Below are 23,552 nucleotides of genomic sequence, written 5' to 3'. Positions count from 1 at the left end.
ACATAATGAAACCCCATCTCTACAAAAAACAAAAAAAATTAACCAGGTGTGGTGGCTTGTGCCTATAGCCCCAGCTACTTGGGGGTGCTGAGGTAAGAGGATTGCTTGAACCCAGGAGGTTGAGGCTGCAGTGAGCTGTGATCCTGCCACTGCACTCCAGGCTGGGTGACAGAGTGAAACCCTGTGAGGGGGAAAAAAGTGTTTTGTTTTTGTTGTTGTTGTTGTTGTTTTAATGAAGACTCCAAATTTTACTTTCAATAAATAATGGGCAAAAAGGATACAATTTATTAACCACGAAAAGATAATTAAAAAGAGCTGACCCAATAAAAACACTAATGGAAATTTTAAAAGGCGTACCAAAAAGTGGCTTGAGTAGGTTCGTAAATGTCAGTAATCCCAGGTTTATCAATCTATTTGTGTTGCTAAAAGTAATACTTGAGACTGGGTAATTTGTAAAGAAAAGAGGTTTATTTTGCCCAAGGTTCTGCAGGCTGTACATGAAGTATAGTGCCAGCATCTGCTTCTGGTGAGGGCCTCAGGAAGCTTAGAGTCATGGTAAAAGGCAAAGGGGAGTTAGTGTGTCACATTGTGAGACAGGGAGCAAGGGCAAGGGGTGGGTTTGCCAGGCTCTTTAAACAACTAGCTCCCACATGAACTCATTACCTCAGGGGAGGGCACTAGCCTATTCATGAGAGATCCAAACACCTCCTACTAGGTGCCACCTTCGACACTGGGGATCATATTTTAATGTAAGATTTGGAGGGGACGAATATCCAAACCATATCACTAGGAAATGACAAAGCATTAAAAAGTTTTATACTATGTTTATAGGAGATATTCATAAATTAAGATTAACTGAAAAGATTGAAAATAAAGAAGGGGAAGCAGAAGTGGTGGTATTCTACAAGGAAAATAGAAATGAATTTGAAGATCTTAAAATGGGATAGGAGAGGGGTATTTTGTATTAATACTAGTTTTAATCTAATGAAAAGGTAATAGCCCATTTATAAGGAAGCATCAATATGTATAAAACAAAAACTGTTAGTAATGTGAAGAGACACGGACAAGCTGCATAATTATGGGAGAATTCAAAACACCTATTTCAGGACTTGAGCGATCAATGAGAGAGCAAGTAACAAAAATTATAATTAAAGAATTTGAATAACAAAATCAATGAACTTTTACAAAAATGACATACACATCTTTGTATCCTGCCCACAGAGTTTATTTTCCATGTCAGTTAACTTTTCTGATTTGTAGATATGAGGTTATACATGGACATTATTTGTAATTTTTATTTTCCTCTGTACTTATTGTCTCTTTTGTATTTCTTGTATGTTTCTTCTTTATGGTAAGGTTTTGATTTTTATTTATTTATTTATTTAATTTTTAAATTATACTTTAAGTTCTAGAGTACATGTGCACAACTTGCAGGTTTGTTACATATGTATACATGTACCATGTTGGTGTGCTGGACCCATTTACATTAGGTATATCTCCTAATCCCTCCCCCCTCCCCCCACCCCATAATAGGCCCCGGTATGTGATGTTCCCCTTCCTGTGTCCAAGTGGTCTCATTGTTCAATTCCCACCTATGACTGAGAACATGTAGTGTTTGGTTTTTTTGTCCTTGTGATAGTTTGCTGAGAATGATGGTTTCCAGCTGCATCCATGTCCCTACAAAGGACATGAACTCATCCTTTTTTATGGCTGCATAGTATTTCATAGTGTATATGTGCCACATTTTCTTAATGCAGTCTTATCATTGATAGACATTTGGATTGGTTCCAAGTCTTTGCTGTTGTGAATAGTGCCACAATAAACATACGTGTGCATGTGTCTTTATAGTAGCACGATTTATAATCCTTTGGGTATATACCCAGTAATGGGATGGCTGGGTCAAATGGTATTTCTAGTTCTAGATCCTTGAGGAATCGCCACACTGTTTTCCACAATAGTTGAACTAATTTACAGTCCCACCAACAGTGTAAAAGTGTTCCTATTTCTCTACATCGTCTCCAGCACCTGTTTCCTGACTTTTTAATGATCATCATTCTAACTGGTGTGAGATGGTATCTCATTGTGGTTTTGATTTGCATTTTTCTGATGGCCAGTGATGATGATCATTTTTTCATGTGTCCATTGGCTGCATAAATGTCTTCTTTTGAGAAGTGTCTGTTCATATCCTTTGCCCACTTTTTGATTTTTTTTTTGTTTTTTTCTTGGAAATTTGATTGAGTTCTTTGTAGATTCTGGATATTAGCCCTTTGTCAGATGAGGAAATTGCAAAAATTTTCTCCCATTCTGTAGGTTGCCAGTTCACTCTGATGGTAGTTTATTTTGCTGTGTAGAAGCTCTTAAGTTTGATTAGATCCCATTTGTCAATTTTGGCTTTTGTCGCTATTGCTTTTGGTATTTTAGACATGAAGTCTTTGCCCATGCCTATGTCCTGAATGATATTTCCTAGGTTGTCTTCTAGGGTTTTTATGGTTTTAGGTCTAACATTTAAGTCTTTAATCCATCTTGAATTAATTTTTCTATAAGGTGTAAGGAAGTGATCCAGTTTCAGCTTTCTACATATGGCTAGCCAGTTTTCCCAGCATCATTTATTAAATAGGGAATCCTTTCCCCATTTCTCGTTTTTGTCAGGTTTGTCAAAGATCAGATGGCTGTAGATGTGTGGTATTTCTTCTGAGGGCTCTGTTCTGTTCCATTGGTCTATATCTCTGTTTTGGTACCAGTACCATGCTGTTTTGGTTACTGTAGCCTTGTAGTATAGTTTGAAATCAGGTAGCGTGATGCCTCCAGCTTTGTTCTTTTGGCTTAGGATTGTCTTGGCAATGTGGGCTCTTTTTTGGTTCCATATGAACTTTAAAGCAGTTTTTTCCAATTCTGTGAAGAAAGTCATTGGTAGCTTGATGGGGATGGCATTGAATCTATAAATTATCTTGGGCAGTATGGGCATTTTCATGATACTGATTTTTCCTATCCATCAGCATGGAATGGTCTTCCATTTGTTTGTGTCCTCTTTTATTTCATTGAGCAGTGGTTTGTAGTTCTCCTTGAAGAGGTCCTTCACATCCCTTGTAAGTTGGATTCCTAGGTATTTTATTCTCTTTGAAGCAATTGTGAATGTGAGTTCACTCATGATTTGGCTCTCTGTTTGTCTGTTATTGGGGTATAAGAATGCTTGTGATTTTTGCACATTGGTTTTGTAGCCCAAGACTTTGCTGAAGTTGCTTATCAGCTTAAGGAGATTTTGGGCTGAGACAATGGAGTTTTCTAAATATACAACCATGTCATTTGCAAACAGGGACAATTTGGCTTCCTCTTTCCCTAATTGAATACCCTTTATTTCTTTCTCCTGCATGATTGCCCTGACCAGAACTTCCAACACTATGTTGAACAGGAGTGGTGAGAGAGGGCATCCCTGTCTTGTGCCAGTTTTCAAAGGGAATGCTTCCAGTTTTTGCCCATTCAGTATGATATTGGCTGTGGGTCTGTCATAAATAGCTCTTATTGTTTTGAGATACGTCCCATCAATACTGAATTTATTGAGAGTTTTTAGCATGAAGGGCTGTTGAATTTTGTCAAAGGCCTTTTCTGCATATATTGAGATAATCATGTGGTTCTTGTCTTTGGTTCTGTTTATATGCTAGATTACATTTATTGATTTGCTTATGTTGTACCAGACTTGCATCCCAGGGATGAAGCCGACTTGATTGTGGTGGATGAGCTTTTTGATGTGCTCCTGGATTCGGTTTGACAGTATTTTATTGAGGATTTTTGCATCAATGTTCATCAGGGATATTGGTTTAAAGTTCTCTTTTTTTTGTTGTTGTGTCTCTGCCAAGCTTTGTTATCAGGATGATGCTGGCCTCATAAAATGAGTTAGGGAGGATTCCCTCTTTTTCTATTGAATGGAATAGTTTCAGAAGAAATGGTACCAGCTCCTCCTTGTACCTCTGGTAGAATTCGGCTGTTAATCTTTCTGGTCCTGGACTTTTGTTGGTTGCTAGGCTATTAATTATTGCCTCAATTTCAGAGCCTGTGATTGGTCTATTCAGGGATTCAGCTACTTCCTGGTTTAGTCTTAGGAGGATGTATGTGTCCAGGAATTTATCCATTTCTTCTAGATTTTCTAGTTTATTTGTGTAGAGCTCTTTATAGTATTCTCTGATGGTAGTTTGTATTTCTGTGGGATCGGTGGTGATATCCCCTTTATCATTTTTTATTGTGTCTATTTGATTCTTGTCTCTTTTCTTCTTTATTAGTCTTGCTAGCAGTCTATCAATTTTGTTGATCTTTTCAAAAAACCAACTCCTGGATTCATTGATTTTTTTGAAGGGTTTTTTGTGTCTCTATCTCCTTCAGTTCTGCTCTGATCTTAGTTATTTCTTGCCTTCTGCTAGCATTTGAATGTGTTTGCTCTTGCTTCTCTAGTTCTTTTAATTGTGATGTTAGAGTGTCAATTTTAGATCTTTCCTGCTTTCTCTTGTGGGCATTTAGTGCAATACATTTCCCTCTATTAACTGCTTTAAATGCGTTATTTCTTATATTGTTTAGAGTTTTTTCTCTGTATTGTTTAATCAGTTTTGTCTAAGATTTGTTTATTTTATTGATTTTATTTTTAACTTGGTCTTTGTTTCATTTAATCAAGTCTTCCATATCATTTTTAATTTCATTAGTTTCTGTTTTTAATTTAATTTTATTCTCTCATTTATTTATGGTTCATTGGCTTTCCCCTGTAGTTTCATGAATTCAGTGCTTAGTTTGTTTATTTTCATCTTTTGTGTTTTGTAATGTTTACATAGATATAAACTTATTTTGAAAATGGTTTTAGCCACAAAATATAGTTTTTGATATAAAGTTTTTTATTGTTGTTCATTTTAAAGTGTGTTAATTTTGTTTTCTTCTTTAACCAAAGAGTTATTTAGAAGTGCATTTTCAAATTCCCAAGTGTTGAAAATATAGATCATGGTTATTGAACTTGCTGTATTCAGCTGTTCCCTGGCTGAATCTGGTGTTACCTTGTACCAGGAAAGTGTTGAATGATTTCTAGGGAAAGAATTTACCAGGTAAAGAATTTGCCAGATAAAGCATTAAACAATTAAATAAATAAAAATTTAATTGCATTTTACTATTGACATGTTTTTCCTTCTTTGTCTTTTATTTAGTCTTACTGCTCTGATCCAAACCTTGTGTTAGATTTGAAGAATCTCATTGTGCTTTTTGCTGACACACTTCAGGTATGTGACTTCTGTTTACATATGCTCATCTAGATTAGTATTTCATCAGCTCTAAACCTTTTTCTTGACTGGGTCTGGTGGCTTTTGCCTGTAATCCTCACTGTTTGGAAGCCTGAGGTAGGAGAATTGCTTGAGTCCAGGAGTTCAAGACTAGCCTCAGAAATATAGTGAGATTCCATCTATACAAAAAATAAAAACATAAAAAATCAGCAGAGAGTGGTAGCACGTTCCTGTAGTCCCAGGCGGAGGTGAGAGGATTGCCTGAGCTTTGGAGTTCAAGCCTGTGGTGAGCTATGATCTCACCATTGCACTCCTGCATGGGTAATAGAGACACTGTCTCAAAAAAAAAAAAAAAAAAAAAAATTTCTGGCTGGGCATGGTAGCTCATGCCTGTAATCTCAGCACTTTGGGTGGCTGAGGTGGGCTGAGCACTTGAGATCAGGAGTTTGAGACCAGCCTGGCCAACATGGTGGATCCTTATCTTTATTAAAAATGCAAAAATTAGCCAGGTGTGGTGGTAAGCACCTGTAATCCCAGCTACTTGGGAGGCTGAGGTAGCAGAATTTCTTGAACTTGGGAGGCAGAGGTTGCAGTTAGCTGAGATAGTGCCATTGCACTCCAGCCTGAGTGACAGAGTGAAACTCCGTCTTAAAACAAACAAATAAACAGAAGAGAAACAGCAACAATAAAAATGAACAAAGAAAAAAATCTACATAAGCTTGGATAACTTCCCTTTTAGTTTTAAGTTGGGTTTATTATTTTCCTAGGAACTAGGTCTTTTTATCTCTTCATAGCATTTCCTGAGCTTTACCCTGAGCCATTATGTTTTCGTATGTAGTTTCCATCTCCTTTTTTTCTCTCATATCGAATCAATTAATTGAACCACTGACTATATTAGTTTTTCAAAATGTTCTTAATTCATGTATGGCACCTGAGTTAGTCTTCTTATTTCTTTAACTACCATCTTGAATAATGATGGTTGATTTGAACCACATATTATATCTAACAGAATAGCATTAGAAGTGGATGAGATTTGAAGCATTTTTACTTTCTCTCCCTTCTGTGAACTCTTACTATAGGTATTAGGACTTATAGGAGGGGTTGTAGGGAGGACTTAGCCGATATTATGCCCTTTATATATAGATTTTAATTTTCATCTTTTTCTCACTGGCTTAAACATTTTACTGGGTATTATTTAATTCTTAAGAGATAAATGCTAGATATTAGGTGTGAATGAAAGATTCTACCATCATGGTTTTATTTAATTTGCTGCCCAAAGAATGTAATTTTTTTCAGTGTCTTATCCCTCTCATTTTGCCAAAAACAAAAAACAAAACAAAACCAAAAAACAAAAAAAACCTCCTTCCTTAGAAACTGAAGTGATTTTCTTATTTTGTTTCAGGTGTATGGTTTCCCTGTAAATCAGCTTTTTGACATGCTGTTAGAAATCAGAGATCAATATAGTGAAACTCTGCTAAAGAAGTGGGCAGGTGTTTTCAGGTGAGAAATTACCTATAGTCATATATGTGTGTGTTCATATGCATTAGTGTGCATACATGTATTTATGCACAAAGGTTTTCAGATGTAGTAGGCAACAAGTGTATGTTGCTTATATTTTGTAGCTACTCTAGGTTATGATCCAGAATTCAAATAAACTGTTAGAACATCCAAAATTATGTTCCCAAGATATCCAGTCTCAGTGTATTAGTGTCTGCTGTAGTGGGAAGTCACCAAACTCTATTTTTCCTTTTTGTTTCCTTCGATAAATGTCAGATTCCTTAGTTCATGTCATTCAGATCATCTTGGTGTCATCTTCTTCTGATATTTGTTTTTCACTTTGAGGTTCATGCCTAGTCTACAACTTAATTATACTAAGTAGCATTTGAGCACTTAGGAATAGTTTAGGCTTTTGGAAAATTCGTTTTGATGACTCACTCATGTTCTTCCTCATCATCTTCCCTCTCTACACACAGCAAAGGGGCATATAATAGCCCAGCATTTGAAGCCTGTTATTTAAGTAGCTATTGCAACATGCATACAATAGTAAGAAAGTTATTCTGTCACATCTGTCACTCACAGATGTCTTCTCGGACTGTGCTCTTGGCATATAACCCAGGTCAACTCGTTTGACTCTTTTTCTTTTTATACCTTTACTCTCCTTTACTTTAAGTGATTATACTGCCTCTTGCAAGACCCCTTTCCCTGATCGGTTTGTCCTGTTTTTAAACTCTTACAGCTTTAAGATCTTACATTGTTCCTTTACTCTTATTCTTCATGGTTTATGAACATATCTCTATCATCACTTAGTCCAATTTATCTGTATATTAACATAAATATTTATAAAACCTAGATTTAGCTAATGGTATAATTGTATTTAAGGGACTGTTACCTCTATAGGATATTTGAAAATGAATAACATGATATATCCATAGTCTTAGATGCTCTGATCTGACGCCTTCAGTGAGTCTTCTGTTTTGATTTTGGTAATATGGTCCCTACTATTAGAAAATGCCCAGTTTATTTACGGAGAGAGAACCTATAGATTTAAAAAAAGTCATTCTTGATGTAGAGCAGTAGGTAAAGTAAATGAAATAGTTTGAATTTATTATGGAAGTTACTCTATTTGCCAATTTTGAAAGTTAGAATAGAACATGATTTTAAAAACCTTACCAATGGGCCAGATGCAGAGGGTCATGCTTGTAATCCCAGCACTTTGGGAGCCAAGGTGGGAAGATCCCTTGAGGCCAGGAGTTTGCAACCATCCTGGGACAACATAGCAAGAGTTCATCTCTACAAAAACTTAAAAAATTAGCCCAGTGGGTGGTGAGCAACTGTAGTTTCAGCTACTTGGGAGGCTGTGGTGGGAGGACTGCTTGAGCCCCAGAGTTTGAGGTTACAGTGAGCTGTGATCATGCCACTCAAATCCAGCCTGGGTGACAGAGCGAGACCCTGTCTCTAATAATAATAAAGTACATTTATATATCATATTAAACCAAACAAAAAAATCTCTTTGCCTTTTCTAGAGCACACATTCTTTTGTTGCTTACTTCTTACTTACATTGATACGTTCTGTCGTATTTGTAAATCTCTAATCCTAAGACATATATTTATAATTGTGGTCCATTTGCTTCAGAGGATAGTTTTATTTTTGTCTTCTTTAAATCCAAAACCAAACAGCTATATTGTGGAAGGAATATAATAGGGACTGGGAAATGTTCATTTTGGGTTGTGTTATATATATTAAGATTGGAGTTCATCAGAAAAGTATTTGGATTAACCCATCTTCCCTCCCTTCCCTTCCCCTCCCCCACCCCGCTTTGTCTATCCTTCCATTTCCTTTGTCTGTCCTTCCATTTGTAGAAACATACTTGATTCTGACAACTACAGTCCTATACCAGTAACAAGTGAAGAGATGTACAAAAGGGTGGTAGGACAATTCCCATTTCAAGATATAGAACTGGAAAAGGTAAGGAATACTTTAAACTTCTCTGGTTGTTTTGGCATCCTCTTAAAAGCTTTCATTGGATCAGTTTCATTGAAAGCTTTACCTTCAACTCAATGGGTTAGAACTCTAAAACAATTTCAAAGGATTCTTTTTTCTTTTTCTTTTCTTTTTTTACTTTAATCACCTTTCTGACAATGAAGAACTCTTTTTGGGGAAGACCAGAATTTCCTGATTTGGGAATCAGCAGATGGCTTTGGGTCCTGTTACCTCTGAAGTGTTTGGAGGATTACTGTAGATGTTCTAATTTAGTTTACACTTTGAAATACTTGTTTTTATTATAATTTAAAGACATTTTTCCCGGCAACATACAATTTACCCTTTGTGGTATACAATTCTGCTGATTTTGACAATGTATTGAGTTATGTATCCATTACCACAATGTTGATACCAAATAGGCCTATTATACAAAAAATAAAATTTATTTAATGATGCCCCTTTGTTATACCCCTCCCTTAACCCAGCCCCAGGACATCAGAAACCTGGGCTCTGTACATCTACTTTTGCCTTTATTTAGAATGCCATGTAAATGGAATTGTATAGTATATAACTTCTTGACACTAACTTCTTTGATATGACATAATGCTTTTGAGATTCATCCAAATTGTTGCATGTATCATTGTTCATTCCTTTTTATTGCTGAGTAGGTAACACAATTTGTTTATCTCTTTCCATGATGAAGGACATTTGAATTATTGTTTTATTAAAATTTATGTCTTTTTTTTTTTTTTTTTTGAGACGGAGTCTCGCTCTGTCGCCCAGGCTGGAGTGCAGTGGCCTGATCTCAGCTCACTGCAAGCTCTGCCTCCCGGGTTTACGCCATTCTCCTGCCTCAGCCTCCCGAGTAGCTGGGACTACAGGCGCCCGTCATCTCGCCCGGCTAGTTTTTTTTGTATTTTTTAGTAGAGACGGGGTTTCACCATGTTAGCCAGGATGGTCTCGATCTCCTGACCTCGTGATCCGCCCGTCTCGGCCTCCCAAAGTGCTGGGATTACAGGCTTGAGCCACCGCACCTGGCCTGAATTTATGTCTTTTTAATATCAGAAAACTTTGGGAGATATTTTCTTATATTTGAGGTTGTTAAGGAGACAATTCACAATGTGGAAGAATGTTCTCTTTGTAAGCTAAATAATTTATAAATATCTTCAATGTTTCTTGGTTTGTGACTTGATTTCATTACTTCTTGCATTTACAGCAACCATTTCCAAAAAAGTTTCCTTTCTCTGAATTTGTGCCAAAAGTTTACAACCAAATTAAAGAATTTATCTACGCTTGTCTGAAGTTTTCAGAAGATCTTCATCTAAGGTATGATATAAAATAGTAGAAATGTAACCAATGTTAAGATTGTGACTCCATATATTTACATATTCTGAAAAACTTTTGATAGTCCCATCAGCTCTGATTTTGGAAATCTTAATAATTAGCTTTTCAATGCATAGCACTGCTATATTTATATAGTCATGATGAAAGGGAAGATTGGTAACTTTTGAATAATTTTGAAAATTTATATTATCTATCTTGCTCTTTATAGATTTGCATTTCAACACTTTCTATTAAAGATAATTTACCAGAAAATGGTAGACTGGATGCAGTGGCTCATTTTTGTAATCCCAGCACTTTGGGATGCTGAGGCAGGAGGATCGCTTGAATCCAGGAATTCAAGACCAGCCTGGGCCACATAGCAGGACCCCCATCTCTGAAGAAAAAAAAAATAGGCAAAAAATACTAATTTTAACATTCTACTTAATGAAATGTTAAGGCCGAAAGGGGAGTATCAGATAAAATCCTTTGGAAACATTATTGCTCTACTCGTATATGTATGTTTTCTGTACATCCTAGAGTATAGGCTCCTTTGTTTCTTTATTCATGTATTGGTTTATTCACCATACATTTTGGCTAATGTATTATTTGTCAGCTGCTCCTCAGTATAGAAATAATTAAGATGATGAAAATGTGGTCCCTGTCTTCAAGGAGTACCTAGTCTAATTAAGAAGCTGAACAATTAATAAGTGCTGGAGCAACATAGAAGCCAAGCCAAACACAAACGAGGATGTTTGTGTTTTTTACCCTGGGTTTCCATCCCCCATCTGCCTAGTCCCCACTTCCTTAATATAAATGACCTTATATTAGATAATTGTCTGTAGGTTATGTTAGGTATATTACTGTAGATAAATCATTACAAGTTGATTGCAAAATTACTTTTTCTATCTTCTTTTGGAAGAAAGGTAATATGGTAAAGGAATAATATTAGTAATGGGATAATGTCAGATGCCTTTTTCTTGCCTGAATATGTTAAATTTTTGCCTGAAAACTTCCTTTAATATTTTTCACATTTAAAATTTAAATAAAATATTTAACTCGGGGATTTTAGAAAAAGCTAAACGCCTTTTACTCTTCAGTTGGCATTTATCTTATATCGTGGAATATGTTTAGCTTATAACCTGGAGTGACAGAGATTGCTTTGTCAGTCATATCTGTTTTGTAGTAGAGGCTAACATGAAACATGAGAAAATTTGTATAAAAATAATTATTTCTTTTACATGCAGGCTCTCAAAACAAGAGAAACTGCTGTATTCAGATTTTAATGCAGCTTTAAGAATAATTATTCTCTTAATTTTCTCTTTTATACTAGACAGAAGAGGCTGAAAAGCATTATGCATATTGACAAAATTTGTAATTGCATGAATTTTGAATACACAAAACTTTCTTTTTGAAAGAAAGATTTTTTTAAAATAGCAAACACATGGCATTTCTATGGTAAAATACTGTTCTAGCATTCATACTCATCTTAAAAAAATAGAATATATACACACCCACATACATATATGAGAGATCCTGTTTCACATTATATTAGTAAAATTAGATGTTTGTAAAGAATTCAGGAGATAAAGAACAGCACAAAGAGGAACAATGCAAATGACCCAAAACTCTACCACATAGTAATAACACTTCTTATATGTTTTAACGCGTACACACACACGGCATTTTTTAAAGCAAATTACTATGAAATACTTCTGTTTATGTCTACAGTATATAAGACTGGAAAGACTGTTGCTTCCTATGTAACAATGCAGGGGGAAAAAAAACGGAGAAGCTACAAAATTAAAACTTTTTTGGAACTCATCAGAGAGGCGAAGTCACCAGGAAACTAAGTATTCTGAAAACGATGATGGGACTGGTCCCTCTAAGGGGACAGACTACTGCACCTGTGGCAGAATAGGAACGGTGTAACTACCACACATGTGAGAAAGACAAAAACAACTGAAGTCTTAATGTATTGTTAACAGTATACTGTGAGCTAGCATTACAATATAGAATCTATAAAAAAAGGTGAAAGAAATAGAATCAAGATCTGTAGGGCAATTTCAAATGGTAGATTAAAGTAGAAGACTGAGAGAACTGGGAATAATAAATACTTTAAAAGAAAGTGGCTGAGAGTATTCAAAAAAATAATGAAAGGCATCAAACAAGAAATTCAAGATTTTGAGAACTCCAATTCAGATAAATAATAGCAACAACAAGAAACAAACAAAAATATTTAAAGACATCATATTCAAACTGGTGAAAATGAAAGGTAAAGAATGTTTAGAAGGCATTCCCAAAAATAAAAATTACAAGATAGTATAATGATAAGAATTATAATAGACTTATTTTCTGAAACTATGCAAGCCAGAGGAAATGGAGTGACATCCTTAAAATACTCAAAGAAATTAAAAAAAAAAAAAAAGCCAGAATTCTGTAGACAGAAAAACAATTTTCAAAAATGAAGACAAACTATATTTTTTTAGCCAACAAAAGCTAGGAGAGTTTATTATAGTACTTTTTCTGACTTACAATAAATATTTGCTGCTGCTATTATTATTTTATTATTATTACCACAAGTACCACTGGCACCCTGTTTGTTTGCCGAAATAATTGTGCTACCTGCTATGACTGACTCTTAATGCTTCTCTTTCAGCTCAACTGAAATTGATGACATGATTCGTAAATCAACAAACCTGTTGCTGACAAGGACTCTAAGCAACTCTCTGCAGAATGTCATCAAAAGGAAGAATATTGGGCTTACTGAGGTAAACCTGCTCCTAATGAAGTCATCCAAGTCAATGTGTGAACTGATGTCCTAAGCTCTGGGCCTTATGTCTGAATTCGTTATAACTTTCTACATGCCCTTCCTGATAGGCTCCTAATGGTGAAAGTGCAAAATGAAATCTCTTGTTCTTTTCTTTGGTCACCTTTGAAAAATTTATTCATTTTTTCTAAAAAAGTTGTTTTTCTCTTTTATTGTTTTCACTAGCTTAACTGGTTTTCCTTTCTGAAGTTGTTAGGATACATTTCTATTACCTGCCATTGATTATATACAAATATTTTTGTTTGTAGAATATATTGAGCATCAGGTTCCAATCAAGTGAATGGCAGTTCATGTACAATGTAGAATATGAAATCACATTTTGCTTGCATCAGTTATCGATGCGAAGGATATTGCAATCATAGTTCTTGGTTAGTGTCAGACTAAGTCTTTATTTTTTTATTTTTATTTTTATTTTTTATTATACTTTAAGTTCTAGGGTACATGTGCATAACGTGCAAGTTTGTTACATATGTATACTTGTGCCATGTTGGTGTGCTGCACCCATCAACTCGTCAGCACCCATCAAGTCATCATTTATATCATGTATAATTCCCCAATGCAATCCCTATCCCTCCCCCCTCCCCATGATAGGCCCCAGTGTGTGATGTTCCCCTTCCTGAGTCCAAGTTTCCTCATTGTTCAGTTCCCACCTATGAGTGAGAACATGTGGTGTTTGGTTTTCTGTTCTTGTGATAGTTTGCTAAGAATGATGGTTTCCAGCTGCATCCATGTCCCTACAAAGGACGCGAACTCATCCTTTTTTATGGCTGCATAGTATTCCATGGTGTATATGTGCCACATTTTCTTAATCCAGTCTGTCACAGATGGACATTTGGGTTGATTCCAAGTCTTTGCTATTGTGAATAGTGCTGCAATAAACATATGTGTGCATGTGTGTTTGTAGTAGAATAATTTATAATCCTTTGGGTATATACCCAGTAGTGGGATGGCTGGGTCATATGGTACATCTAGTTCTAGATCCTTGAGGAATTGCCATACTCTTTTCCATAATGGTTGAACTAGTTTACAATCCCACCAACAGTGTAAAAGTGTTCCTATTTCTCCACATCCTCTCCAACACCTGTTGTTTCCTGATGTTTTAATGATTGCCATTCTAACTGGTGTGAGATGGTATCTCATTGTGGTTTTGATTTGCATTTCTCTGATGGCGAGTGATGATGAGCATTTTTTCATGTGTCTGTTGGCTGTATGAATGTCTTCTTTTGAGAAATGTCTGTTCATATCCTTTGCCCACTTTTTGATGGGGTTGTTTGTTTTATTCTTGTATATTTGTTTGAGTTCTTTATAGATTCTGGATATTAGCCCTTTGTCAGATGAGTAGGTTGCAAAAATTTTCTCCCATTCTGTAGGTTGCCTGTTCACTCTGATGATAGTTTCTTTTGCTGTGCAGAAGCTCTTTAGTTTAATTAGATCCCATTTGTCAATTTTGGCTTTTGCTGCCATTGCTTTTGGTGTTTTAGACATGAAGTCCTTGCCCATGCCTATGTCCTGAATGGTACTACCTAGATTTTCTTCTAGGGTTTTTATGGTATTAGATCTAACATTTAAGTCTCTAATCCATCTTGAATTAATCTTTGTATAAGGAGTAAGGAAAGGATCCAGTTTCAGCTTTCTACTTATGGCTAGCCAATTTTCCCAGCACCATTTATTAAATAGGGAATCCTTTCCCCATTTCTTGTTTCTCTCAGGTTTGTCAAAGATCAGATGGCTGTAGATGTGTGGTATTTCTTCTGAGGGCTCTGTTCTGTTCCATTGGTCTATATCTCTGTTTTGGTACCAGTACCATGCTGTTTTGGTTACTGTAGCCTTGTAGTATAGTTTGAAGTCAGGTAGTGTGACGCCTCCAGCTTTGTCCTTTTGACTTAGGATTGTCTTGGCAATGCGGGCTCTTTTTTGGTTCCATATGAACTTTAAAGCAGTTTTTTCCAATTCTGTGAAGAAAGTCATTGGTAGCTTGATGGGGATGGCATTGAATCTATAAATCACCTGGGCAGTATGGCCATTTTCCCGATATTGATTCTTCCTATCCATGAGCATGGTATGTTCTTCCATTTGTTTGTGTCCTCTTTGATTTCACTGAGCAGTGGTTTATAGTTCTCCTTGAAGAGGTCCTTTACATCCCTTGTAAGTTGGATTCCTAGGTATTTTATCTCTTTGAAGCAATTGTGAATGGAAGTTCATTCCTGATTTGGCTCTCTGCTTGTCTGTTACTGGTGTATAAGAATGCTTGTGATTTTTGCACATTAATTTTGTATCCTGAGACTTTGCTGAAGTTGCTTATCAGCTTAAGGAGACTTTGGGCTGAGACTATGGGGTTTTCTAAATATACAATCATGTCATCTGCAAACAGGAACAATTTGACTTCTTCTTTTCCTAAGTGAATACCCTTGATTTCTTTCTCTTGCCTGATTGCCCTAGCCAGAAATTCCAACACTATGTTGAATAGGAGTGGTGAGAGAGGGCATCCCTGTCTTTTGCCAGTTTTCAAAGAGAATTTTTCCAGTTTTTGTCCATTCAGTGTGATATTAGCTGTGGGTTTGTCGTAAATAGCTCTTATTATTTTGAGGTACGTTCCATCAATACCGAATTTATTGAGCGTTTTTAGCATGAAGGGCTGTTGAATTTTGTCAAAAGCCTTTTCTGCATCTATTGAGATAATCATGTGGTTCTTATCTTTGGTTCTGTTTATATGCTGGATTACGTTTATTGATTTGTGAATGTTGAACCAGCCTTGCATCCCAGGGATGAAGCCCACTTGATCATGGTAGATAAGCTTTTTGATGTGCTGCTGAATCCGGTTTGCCAGTATTTTATTGAGAATTTTTGCAGCGATGTTCATCAGGGATATTGGTCTAAAATTCTCTTTTTTTGTTGTGTCTCAGCCAGGCTTTGGTATCAGGATGATGTTGGCCTCATAAAATGAGTTAGGGAGGATTCCCTCTTTTTCTATTGATTGGAATAGTTTCAGAAGGAATGGTACTAGCTCCTGTTTGTACCTCTGGTAGAATTCAGCTGTGAATCCATCTGGTCCTGGACTTTTTTTAGTGGGTAGGCTATTAATTGTTGCCTCAATTTCAGAGCCTGCTATTGGTCTATTCAGGGATTCAGCTTCTTCCTGGTTTAGTCTTGGGAGAGTGTAAGTGTCCAGGAAATTATCCATTTCTTCTAGATTTTCTAGTTGATTTGCGTACAGGTGTTTATAGTATTCTGTGATGGTAGTTTGTATTTCTGTGGGGTCGGTGGTGATATCCCCTTTATCATTTTTTATTGTGTCTATTTGATTCCTCTCTCTTTTCTTCTTTAGTAGTCTTGCTAGTGGTCTGTCAATTTTGTTGATCTTTTCAAAAAACCAACTCCTGGATTCATTGATTTTTTGGAGGGTTTTTTGTGTCTCTATCTCCTTCAGTTCTGCTCTGATCTTAGTTATTTCTTGCCTTCTGCTAGCATTTGAATGTGTTTGCTCTTGCCTCTCTAGTTCTTTTAATTGTGATGTTAGGGTGTCCATTTTAGATCTTTCCTGCTTTCTCTTGTGGGCATTTAGTGCTGTAAATTTCCCTCTACACACTGCTTTAAATGTGTCCCAGAGATTCTGGTATATTGTATTTTTGTTCTCATTGGTTTAAAAGAACATCTTTATTTCTGCCTTCATTTCGTTATGTAACCACTAGTCATTCAGGAGCAGGTTGTTCAGTTTCCATGTAGTTGAGCGGTTTTGATTGAGTTTCTTAGTCCTGAGTTCTGGTTTGATTGCACTGTGGTCTGAGAGACAGGTTGTTACAATTTCTGTTCTTTTACATTTGCTGAGGAGTGCTTTACTTCCAATTATGTGGTCAATTTTGGAATAAGTGCGATGTGGTGCTGAGAAGAATGTATATTCTGTTGATTTGGAGTGGAGAGTTCTATAGATGTCTATTAGGTCCGCTTGGTGCAGAGATGAGTTCAATTCCTGGATATCCTTGTTAACTTTCTGTCTCGTTGATCTTTCTAATGTTGACAGTGGAGTGTTGAAGTCTCCCATTATTATTGTATGGGAGTCTAAGTCTCTTTGTAAGTCTCTAAGGACTTGCTTTATGAATCTGGGTGCTCCTGTATTGGGTGCATATATATTTAGGATAGTTAGCTCTTCCAGTTGAATTGATCCCTTTACCATTATGTAATGGCCTTCTTTGTCTCTTTTGATCTTTGATGGTTTAAAGTGTGTTTTATCAGAGACTAGGATTGCAACCCCTGCTTTTTTTTGTTCTCCATTTGCTTGGTAGATCTTCCTCCATCCCTTTATTTTGAGTCTATGTATGTCTCTGCATGTGAGATGGGTTCCCTGAAGACAGCAGACTGATGGGTCTTGACTTTTTATCCAGTTTGCCAGTCTGTGTCTTTTAATTGAACCATTTAGTCCATTTACATTTAAGGTTAATATTGTTATGTGTGAACTTGATCGTGCCATTATGATATTAACTGGTTATTTTGCTCGTTAGTTGATGCAGTTTCTTCCTAGCCTCGATAGTCTTTACATTTTGGCATGTTTTTGCAATGGCTGGTACCGGTTGTTCCTTTCCACGTTTAGGGCTTCCTTCAGGGTCTCTTGTAAGGCAGGCCTGGTGGTGACAAAATCTCTAAGCATTTGCTTATCTGTAAAGGATTTTATTTCTCCTTCACTTATGAAACTTAGTTTGGCTGGATATGAAATTCTGGGTTGAAAATTCTTTTCTTTCTTTTCTTTAAGATGTTGAATATTGGCCCCCACTGTCTTCTGGCTTGTAGAGTTTCTGCTGAGAGATCTGCTGTTAGTCTGATGGGCTTCCCTTTGTGGGTAACCCGACCTTTCTCTCTGGCTGCCCTTAAGATTTTTTCCTTCATTTCAACTTTGGTGAATCTAGCAATTATGTGTCTTGGAGTTGCTCTTCTGGAGGAGTATCTTTGTGGCGTTCTCTGTATTTCCTGAATTTGAATGTTGGCCTGCCCTACCAGGTTGGAGAAGTTCTCCTGGATGATATCCTGAAGAGTGTTTTCCAACTTGGTTCCATTTTCCCCCTCACTTTCAGGCACCCCAATCAGACGTAGATTTGGTCTTTTTACATAATCCCATACTTCTTGCAGGCTTTGTTCATTTCTTTTTCTTCTTTTTTCTTTTGGTTTCTTTTCTCGCTTCATTTCATTCATTTGATCCTCAATCGCTGATACTCTTTCTTCCAGTTGATCGAGTCGGTTACTGAAGCTTGTGGATTTGTCACATATTTCTCATGTCATGGTTTTCATCTCTGTCTGTTCGTTTATGACCTTCTCTGCATTAATTATTCTAGCTATGAATTCTTCCACTCTTTTTTCAAGATTTTTAGTTTCTTTGCGCTGGGTACGTAATTCCTCCTTTAGCTCTGAGAAGTTTGATGGACTGAAGCCTTCTTCTCTCATCTCATCAAAGTCATTCTCTGACCAGCTTTGATCCGTTGCTGACGATGGGCTGCGCTCCTTTGCAGGGGGAGATGCGCTCTTATTTTTTGAATTTCCAGCTTTTCTGCCCTGCTTTTTCCCCATCTTTGTGGTTTTATCTGTCTCTGGTCTTTGATGTTGGTGACGTACTGATGGGGTTTTGGTATAGGTGTCCTTCCTGTTTGATAGTTTTCCTTCTGACAGTCGGGACCCTCAGCTATAGGTCTGTTGGAGATTGCTTGAGGTCCACTCCAGACCCTGTTTGCCTGGGTATCAGCAGCAGAGTTTGCAGAAGATAGAATATTGCTGAACAGCGAGTGTATCTGTCTGATTCTTACTTTGGAAGCTTCCTCTCAGGGGTGTACTCCACCCTGTGAGGTGTGGGGTGTCAGACTGCCCCTAGTGGGCGATGTCTCCCTGTTAGGCTACTCAGGGGTCAGGAACCCACTTGAGCAGGCAGTCTGTCCCTTCTCAGATCTCAACCTCCGTGTTGGGAGATCCACTGCTCTCTTCAAAGCTATCAGACAGAGTCGTTTGCGTCTGCACAGGCCTCTGCTGCTTCCCCTGTTGTTTTATTAGCTGTGCCCTGTCCCCAGAGGTGGAGTCTACAGAGACAGGCAGGTTTCCTTGAGCTGCTGTGAGCTCCACCCAGTTCGAGCTTCCCAGCGGCTTTGTTTACCTACTTAAGCCTCAGCAATGGCGGGTGCCCCTCCCCCAGCCTCGCTTCTGCCTTGCGGATAGATTGCTGCAGACTGCTGTGTTAGCAATGAGGGAGGCTCCGTGGGCGTGGGACCCTCCCGGCCAGGTGTGGGATATATTCTCTTGGTGTGCCCCTTTGCTTAAAGCGCAGTATTTGGGTGGGAGTTACGTGATTTTCCAGGTGTTGTGTGTCTCAGTTCCCCTGGCTAGGAAAAGGGATTCCCTTCCCCCTTGCACTTCCCAGGTGAGGCCATGCCTCGCCCTGCTTCAGCTCTCGCTGGTCAGGCTGCAGCAGCTGAGCAGCACCGATTGTCTGGCACTCCCTAGTGAGATGACCCCAGTACCTCAGTTCAAAATGCAGAAATCACCGGTCTTCTGTGTCGCTGGCACTGGGAGTTGGAGACTGGAGCTGTTCCTATTCGGCCATCTTGCTCCGCCCCCCAGACTAAGTCTTTATTTTTAAGATATCTCATGTGTATGAAAAGTAAATTACTCTTTTTTTTTTTTTTTTTTTTTGAGGCGGAGTCTTGCTCTGTCGCCGGGGCTGGAGTGCAGTGGCCGGATCTCAGCTCACTGCAAGCTCCGCCTCCCGGGTTCACGCCATTCTCCTGCCTCAGCCTCCCGAGTAGCTGGGACTACAGACGCCCGCCACCTCGCCCGGCTAGTTTTTTGTATTTTTTAGTAGAGACGGGGTTTCACAGTGTTCGCCAGGATGGTCTCGATCTCCTGACCTCGTGATCCGCCCGTCTCGGCCTCCCAAAGTGCTGGGATTACAGGCTTGAGCCACCGCGCCCGGCCAGTAAATTACTCTTTATCAGCTTGTAATTTGTTTGCAAAAGGACTAGATATTTGGGATCAAGGAAATGTGCAGAAAAGGCAATAGTCACATTTCTGTGGAGGTTTATTGGATCTCATAAACAGAGGAGGGATATTTTACATATATTGAATGTAGTACCTTGGCAAACGAGATTTGGTCTATTGGTGTGTAGTTCTAAAATTTAGAAAGATGTGAAGTTCTCTCTCTTAGAAACTCAAGATTGCATAGTAACCTCAATCTGTGTTTCACTGGATGTTATAGTGCCTAAAATGAGAAGAGTTTAGAAGATTTTTTTTTACAAGGAAAGGGAAAGGCTGTTTGCCATCTGTTTTACCTATAGAGGTGGTGCAGTTTGGAAGTCAGTTACTCTAGGAAAAATTTGACATTTAAAATGTACACTGTCAAGGATTATGGTGAAGTGCAGTAAAAGGTTAATGATACTGACATATAGGTAAAGACAGCTGGAAGCCAGGTGGGCATTTACTTCTAATTTTGGAGTTATTTTCTCTTTCTCTGAATTACGGAAAAAAAAAATATTATAAGATGGGATATTGGAAGTGATTGAGTTCTACTTATAGCAAAGTTTTTCTTTCAATTGAAAATTACCTTAGACTTGATTTAGGATAATCCCCTCATTTTACAGAGCTTCCTTTCTATTGCCTGGTACAGAAATATTAGGCATTTGCTTTTATGTATCTGAAAAATAGCTAACTTCTTTTGTAATCAAGAAGGTTACAGAAAAGGAAAGTTGGAGTGAAAATTAGGAAGTTCTCCTGCTTTTGTTAGATTATAGTGTTTTCTTTCTCTGGACGGGAAGTTTATTATTTTGTGAACTATCTCTTCATTATAACTCTTCATGTAACTGTTGTTATGTCATTCAATTTAGCAGTCTCTTAACAATGTTATAACAAGTAGCATAGCAAGAACATGGTCTGATAGAAATAGCTTTGACCTCAGAAGAATCTTGAGTTCAATTCTGGCTGTGCCATTGGTTTACTGTGACATTTTAAGAGAAAGGCCTAACTTCCCAGCTTGGGTTTCAGGGAACACTGTACAGGTCAGGTAATAATAGAAAGAACCAATATGAGGTTATCAAGGAAGAACCATGTAAATCTTGGCACCATTTCATTGAATGCTAAATGTTATTCCTTAGTCTTTGGGTGTTTTTAGGGAACTATACTTTCAATGTCTTTGCATATGAGTGAAGAAACATTCATATGCTTTTGTTTTGGCTATTGTGGTGGTGTGTACATGTATAGACACAACACATAAAGTGATTTTTCTAATTACCAACTAGACACACTTTGAAAAATTATACTGCCTACCTTTGGAAAGAGAAGACATATCCTTCTTTATGAGTAACTAAAGTGAGTTCACATCTGGAATCATCATCATAATAGGTAACATTTGTGGAGCAGTTTATATTCTTCAAAGCCTACTCACAAATTCGATTTCAGTTAGTACAGTAACATTTGAAGCAGGCTGGGCATGTGTTATGATTCCCACTTTATAGACTGCCTAATTAAAGTCCAGGGAGATTGCCTGAGGTCATACAGCTAGCAAACCTGGTAGAAATGATACGTGTAAATCTAGGTTTTTTTCCCAAAACCTATTCACTTCTACTGTATTGTACTGCCTTCCATATTGATTTAATTATTTCATCCTAACAAAAATTGAGATTTTTACAGGAGGTCCATAGTAACTTGGATATTGTTTTAGTTAGAGATGTTTTTATGTTAGATAGCAGAAATCCACTCCAGTAATAGAATTGTGATGAGCCCACACAACTTATAGATTCCTATTTCAGGATATCAGATAATTCTCTTAGGACTTGAAAGTTCCCATAAACGAATGTCTCTCTGTCTGCCCTTCTTGTTTTGGGGTTACACAGTGTTTGTTTTGGGGTTACACAGTGTTTACTCTGTTTTGGGGTTACACAGTCTCATCTTTTCTTTTTCTATGCATATGCTCTATCCTTTTTCCTCATGGTTTATTTGTTTCTCCATGTTGAGCCAATTCAAAATTACCTTTCAGTTTTAGCACCACTAGAACATGAATGCCTTACTCTTTCAAACTTTATGTGACTATTCATTATTTATTCAGTGAAAATGGCTATTTTCCTAGGGCTGCCTCAAAAGATCTGTGAAAAGTGCAATAGAGTATTGGTTAAGACTGTATGTTCTAATACATATGGCCTGGGTTCCAATTCTGGCCCTCCTCATAATAGCTGTGCCTTTGTGCAAATTACTTTGCTTTCCATGTAAAGTGGGGACAATGGTAGCATGTATTTCACAGGAATGTTGTGAAGCATGTAAAGTACTTAGTGTGCTTGGTATATAGCAAATACTCAATGCATATTACCTGTTATTATTAAGAGGTCTAAGCAGTCAATCACTGATTAATACTAGTATAGAAATGAAGTTTTTTAATTAAGAGAAGTAAAAAAAAAATTAGAATAAGATGTTCTATTAAGATAATTGTTTATTACCTTTATAATTTTTAAAATATGTACTCTCTATTAGGCACTGATTTCCATGCCCTTAGGATAAATCACTGAACAATAACAACAATAGAGATGCTTGCTTACATTCTACCAGAGAAAAGCAGTTAATAAATAATAAACAAAATAATTATGTTAATTTTGTAGTATGGTTAAAGGTAGTGAATGCTATGGAGAGAAGAAAAAGCACTTGGGTTAAGGAAATCAGGATTCTGGTAGGTGTTCTAGGTTGGTTTTATTTTTATAGCAGCACGTTGAGGGTAAGTTATTATTGCAGGAGGCATTTCAGGTAGAGATTAGAGCCAGAGCAAAGGCCTGAAGGTAGGAGTTCTTGGCAAGTGGAGGGAAAAATCAGGAGGCTAGGGTAGCTGGAGTGGAGTGAGCAAGGGGAAGAGAAGCAATTGATTAGTTTAGAGAGGTATCAAGCATTCATGGCAGGCTGTTGTAAAGCCTTTTGCTTTTATTTTGTGTGAAATGGGGAGCTATTGTAGGATTTTGGTTAATGACATGATCTCACTTATATTTTGAAAGGTTCACATTGACCATGGTAGTGAGAATAAACTGTAGGATGGAAACAAGGGGATCAGTTGGGGGATTATGGCAGAAATCCAGTGAGACTGGGTGGTAGCTATGGACAATGATAAGATTTTTTAAGTGTAGAGCCAACATGCTTTCCTGATGATTGGATATAAAGAAAGAGAAAAAGTGAAGAGTTGAAGGAAAGTAACTCCAGGATTTTTTGACTTGAGCAACGAGAAGGCTGTATATACCATGAACTAAGATAGGAAAAATTTTAGGCAGAGCTGAATCTGCAGTGAGAGAACATTGGGAATTTGATTTTGGACATATTAAATTTATAGTGTTTATTAGACATATAGGTTGAAATGTTGAGTAAGCAGTTGTGTCTATGAATTTGGAGATTGGAAGTAAGGTTTGTGTCATGCGCGTACATGTGAAGAGACCACCAAACAGGCTTTGTGTGAGCAACATGGCTGTTTATTTCACCTGGGTGCAGACGGGCTGAGTCCGAAAAGAGAGTCAGCAAAGGGAGATAAGGGTGGGGCCCTTTTATAGGATTTGGGTAGGTAAAGGAAAATTACAGTCAAAGGGGGGTTGTTCTCTAGTGGGCAGGAGTGGGGGTCATAAGGTGCTCAGTCCGGGAGCTTTCTGAGCCAGGATGAGCCAGGAAAAGGAATTTCACAAGATAA

General features: G+C 37.4%; 1 protein-coding gene across 2 annotated transcripts in view; it reads left to right on the top strand.

Annotated features, from left to right (window-relative positions):
• The window catches only part of EXOC6B (exocyst complex component 6B), a 739,232-nt gene that overhangs the window by 352,011 nt on the left and 363,669 nt on the right, over positions 1 to 23,552 (top strand). For both annotated transcript variants that reach the window (XM_033175069.1, XM_033175068.1), the window contains exons 12-16: positions 5,178 to 5,249; positions 6,652 to 6,749; positions 8,610 to 8,715; positions 9,947 to 10,056; positions 12,710 to 12,821. In XM_033175069.1, the coding sequence (XP_033030960.1) occupies positions 5,178 to 5,249; positions 6,652 to 6,749; positions 8,610 to 8,715; positions 9,947 to 10,056; positions 12,710 to 12,821 (498 nt within the window). The remainder of the gene's footprint in view (positions 1 to 5,177; positions 5,250 to 6,651; positions 6,750 to 8,609; positions 8,716 to 9,946; positions 10,057 to 12,709; positions 12,822 to 23,552) is intronic.

This window comes from Trachypithecus francoisi, unplaced genomic scaffold (genome assembly GCF_009764315.1).
Source record: "Trachypithecus francoisi isolate TF-2019V2 unplaced genomic scaffold, Tfra_2.0 Lachesis_group17, whole genome shotgun sequence".
Classification (NCBI taxonomy): Eukaryota; Metazoa; Chordata; class Mammalia; order Primates; family Cercopithecidae; genus Trachypithecus; species Trachypithecus francoisi.
This window is presented reverse-complemented; position numbering and strand designations above follow the sequence as displayed.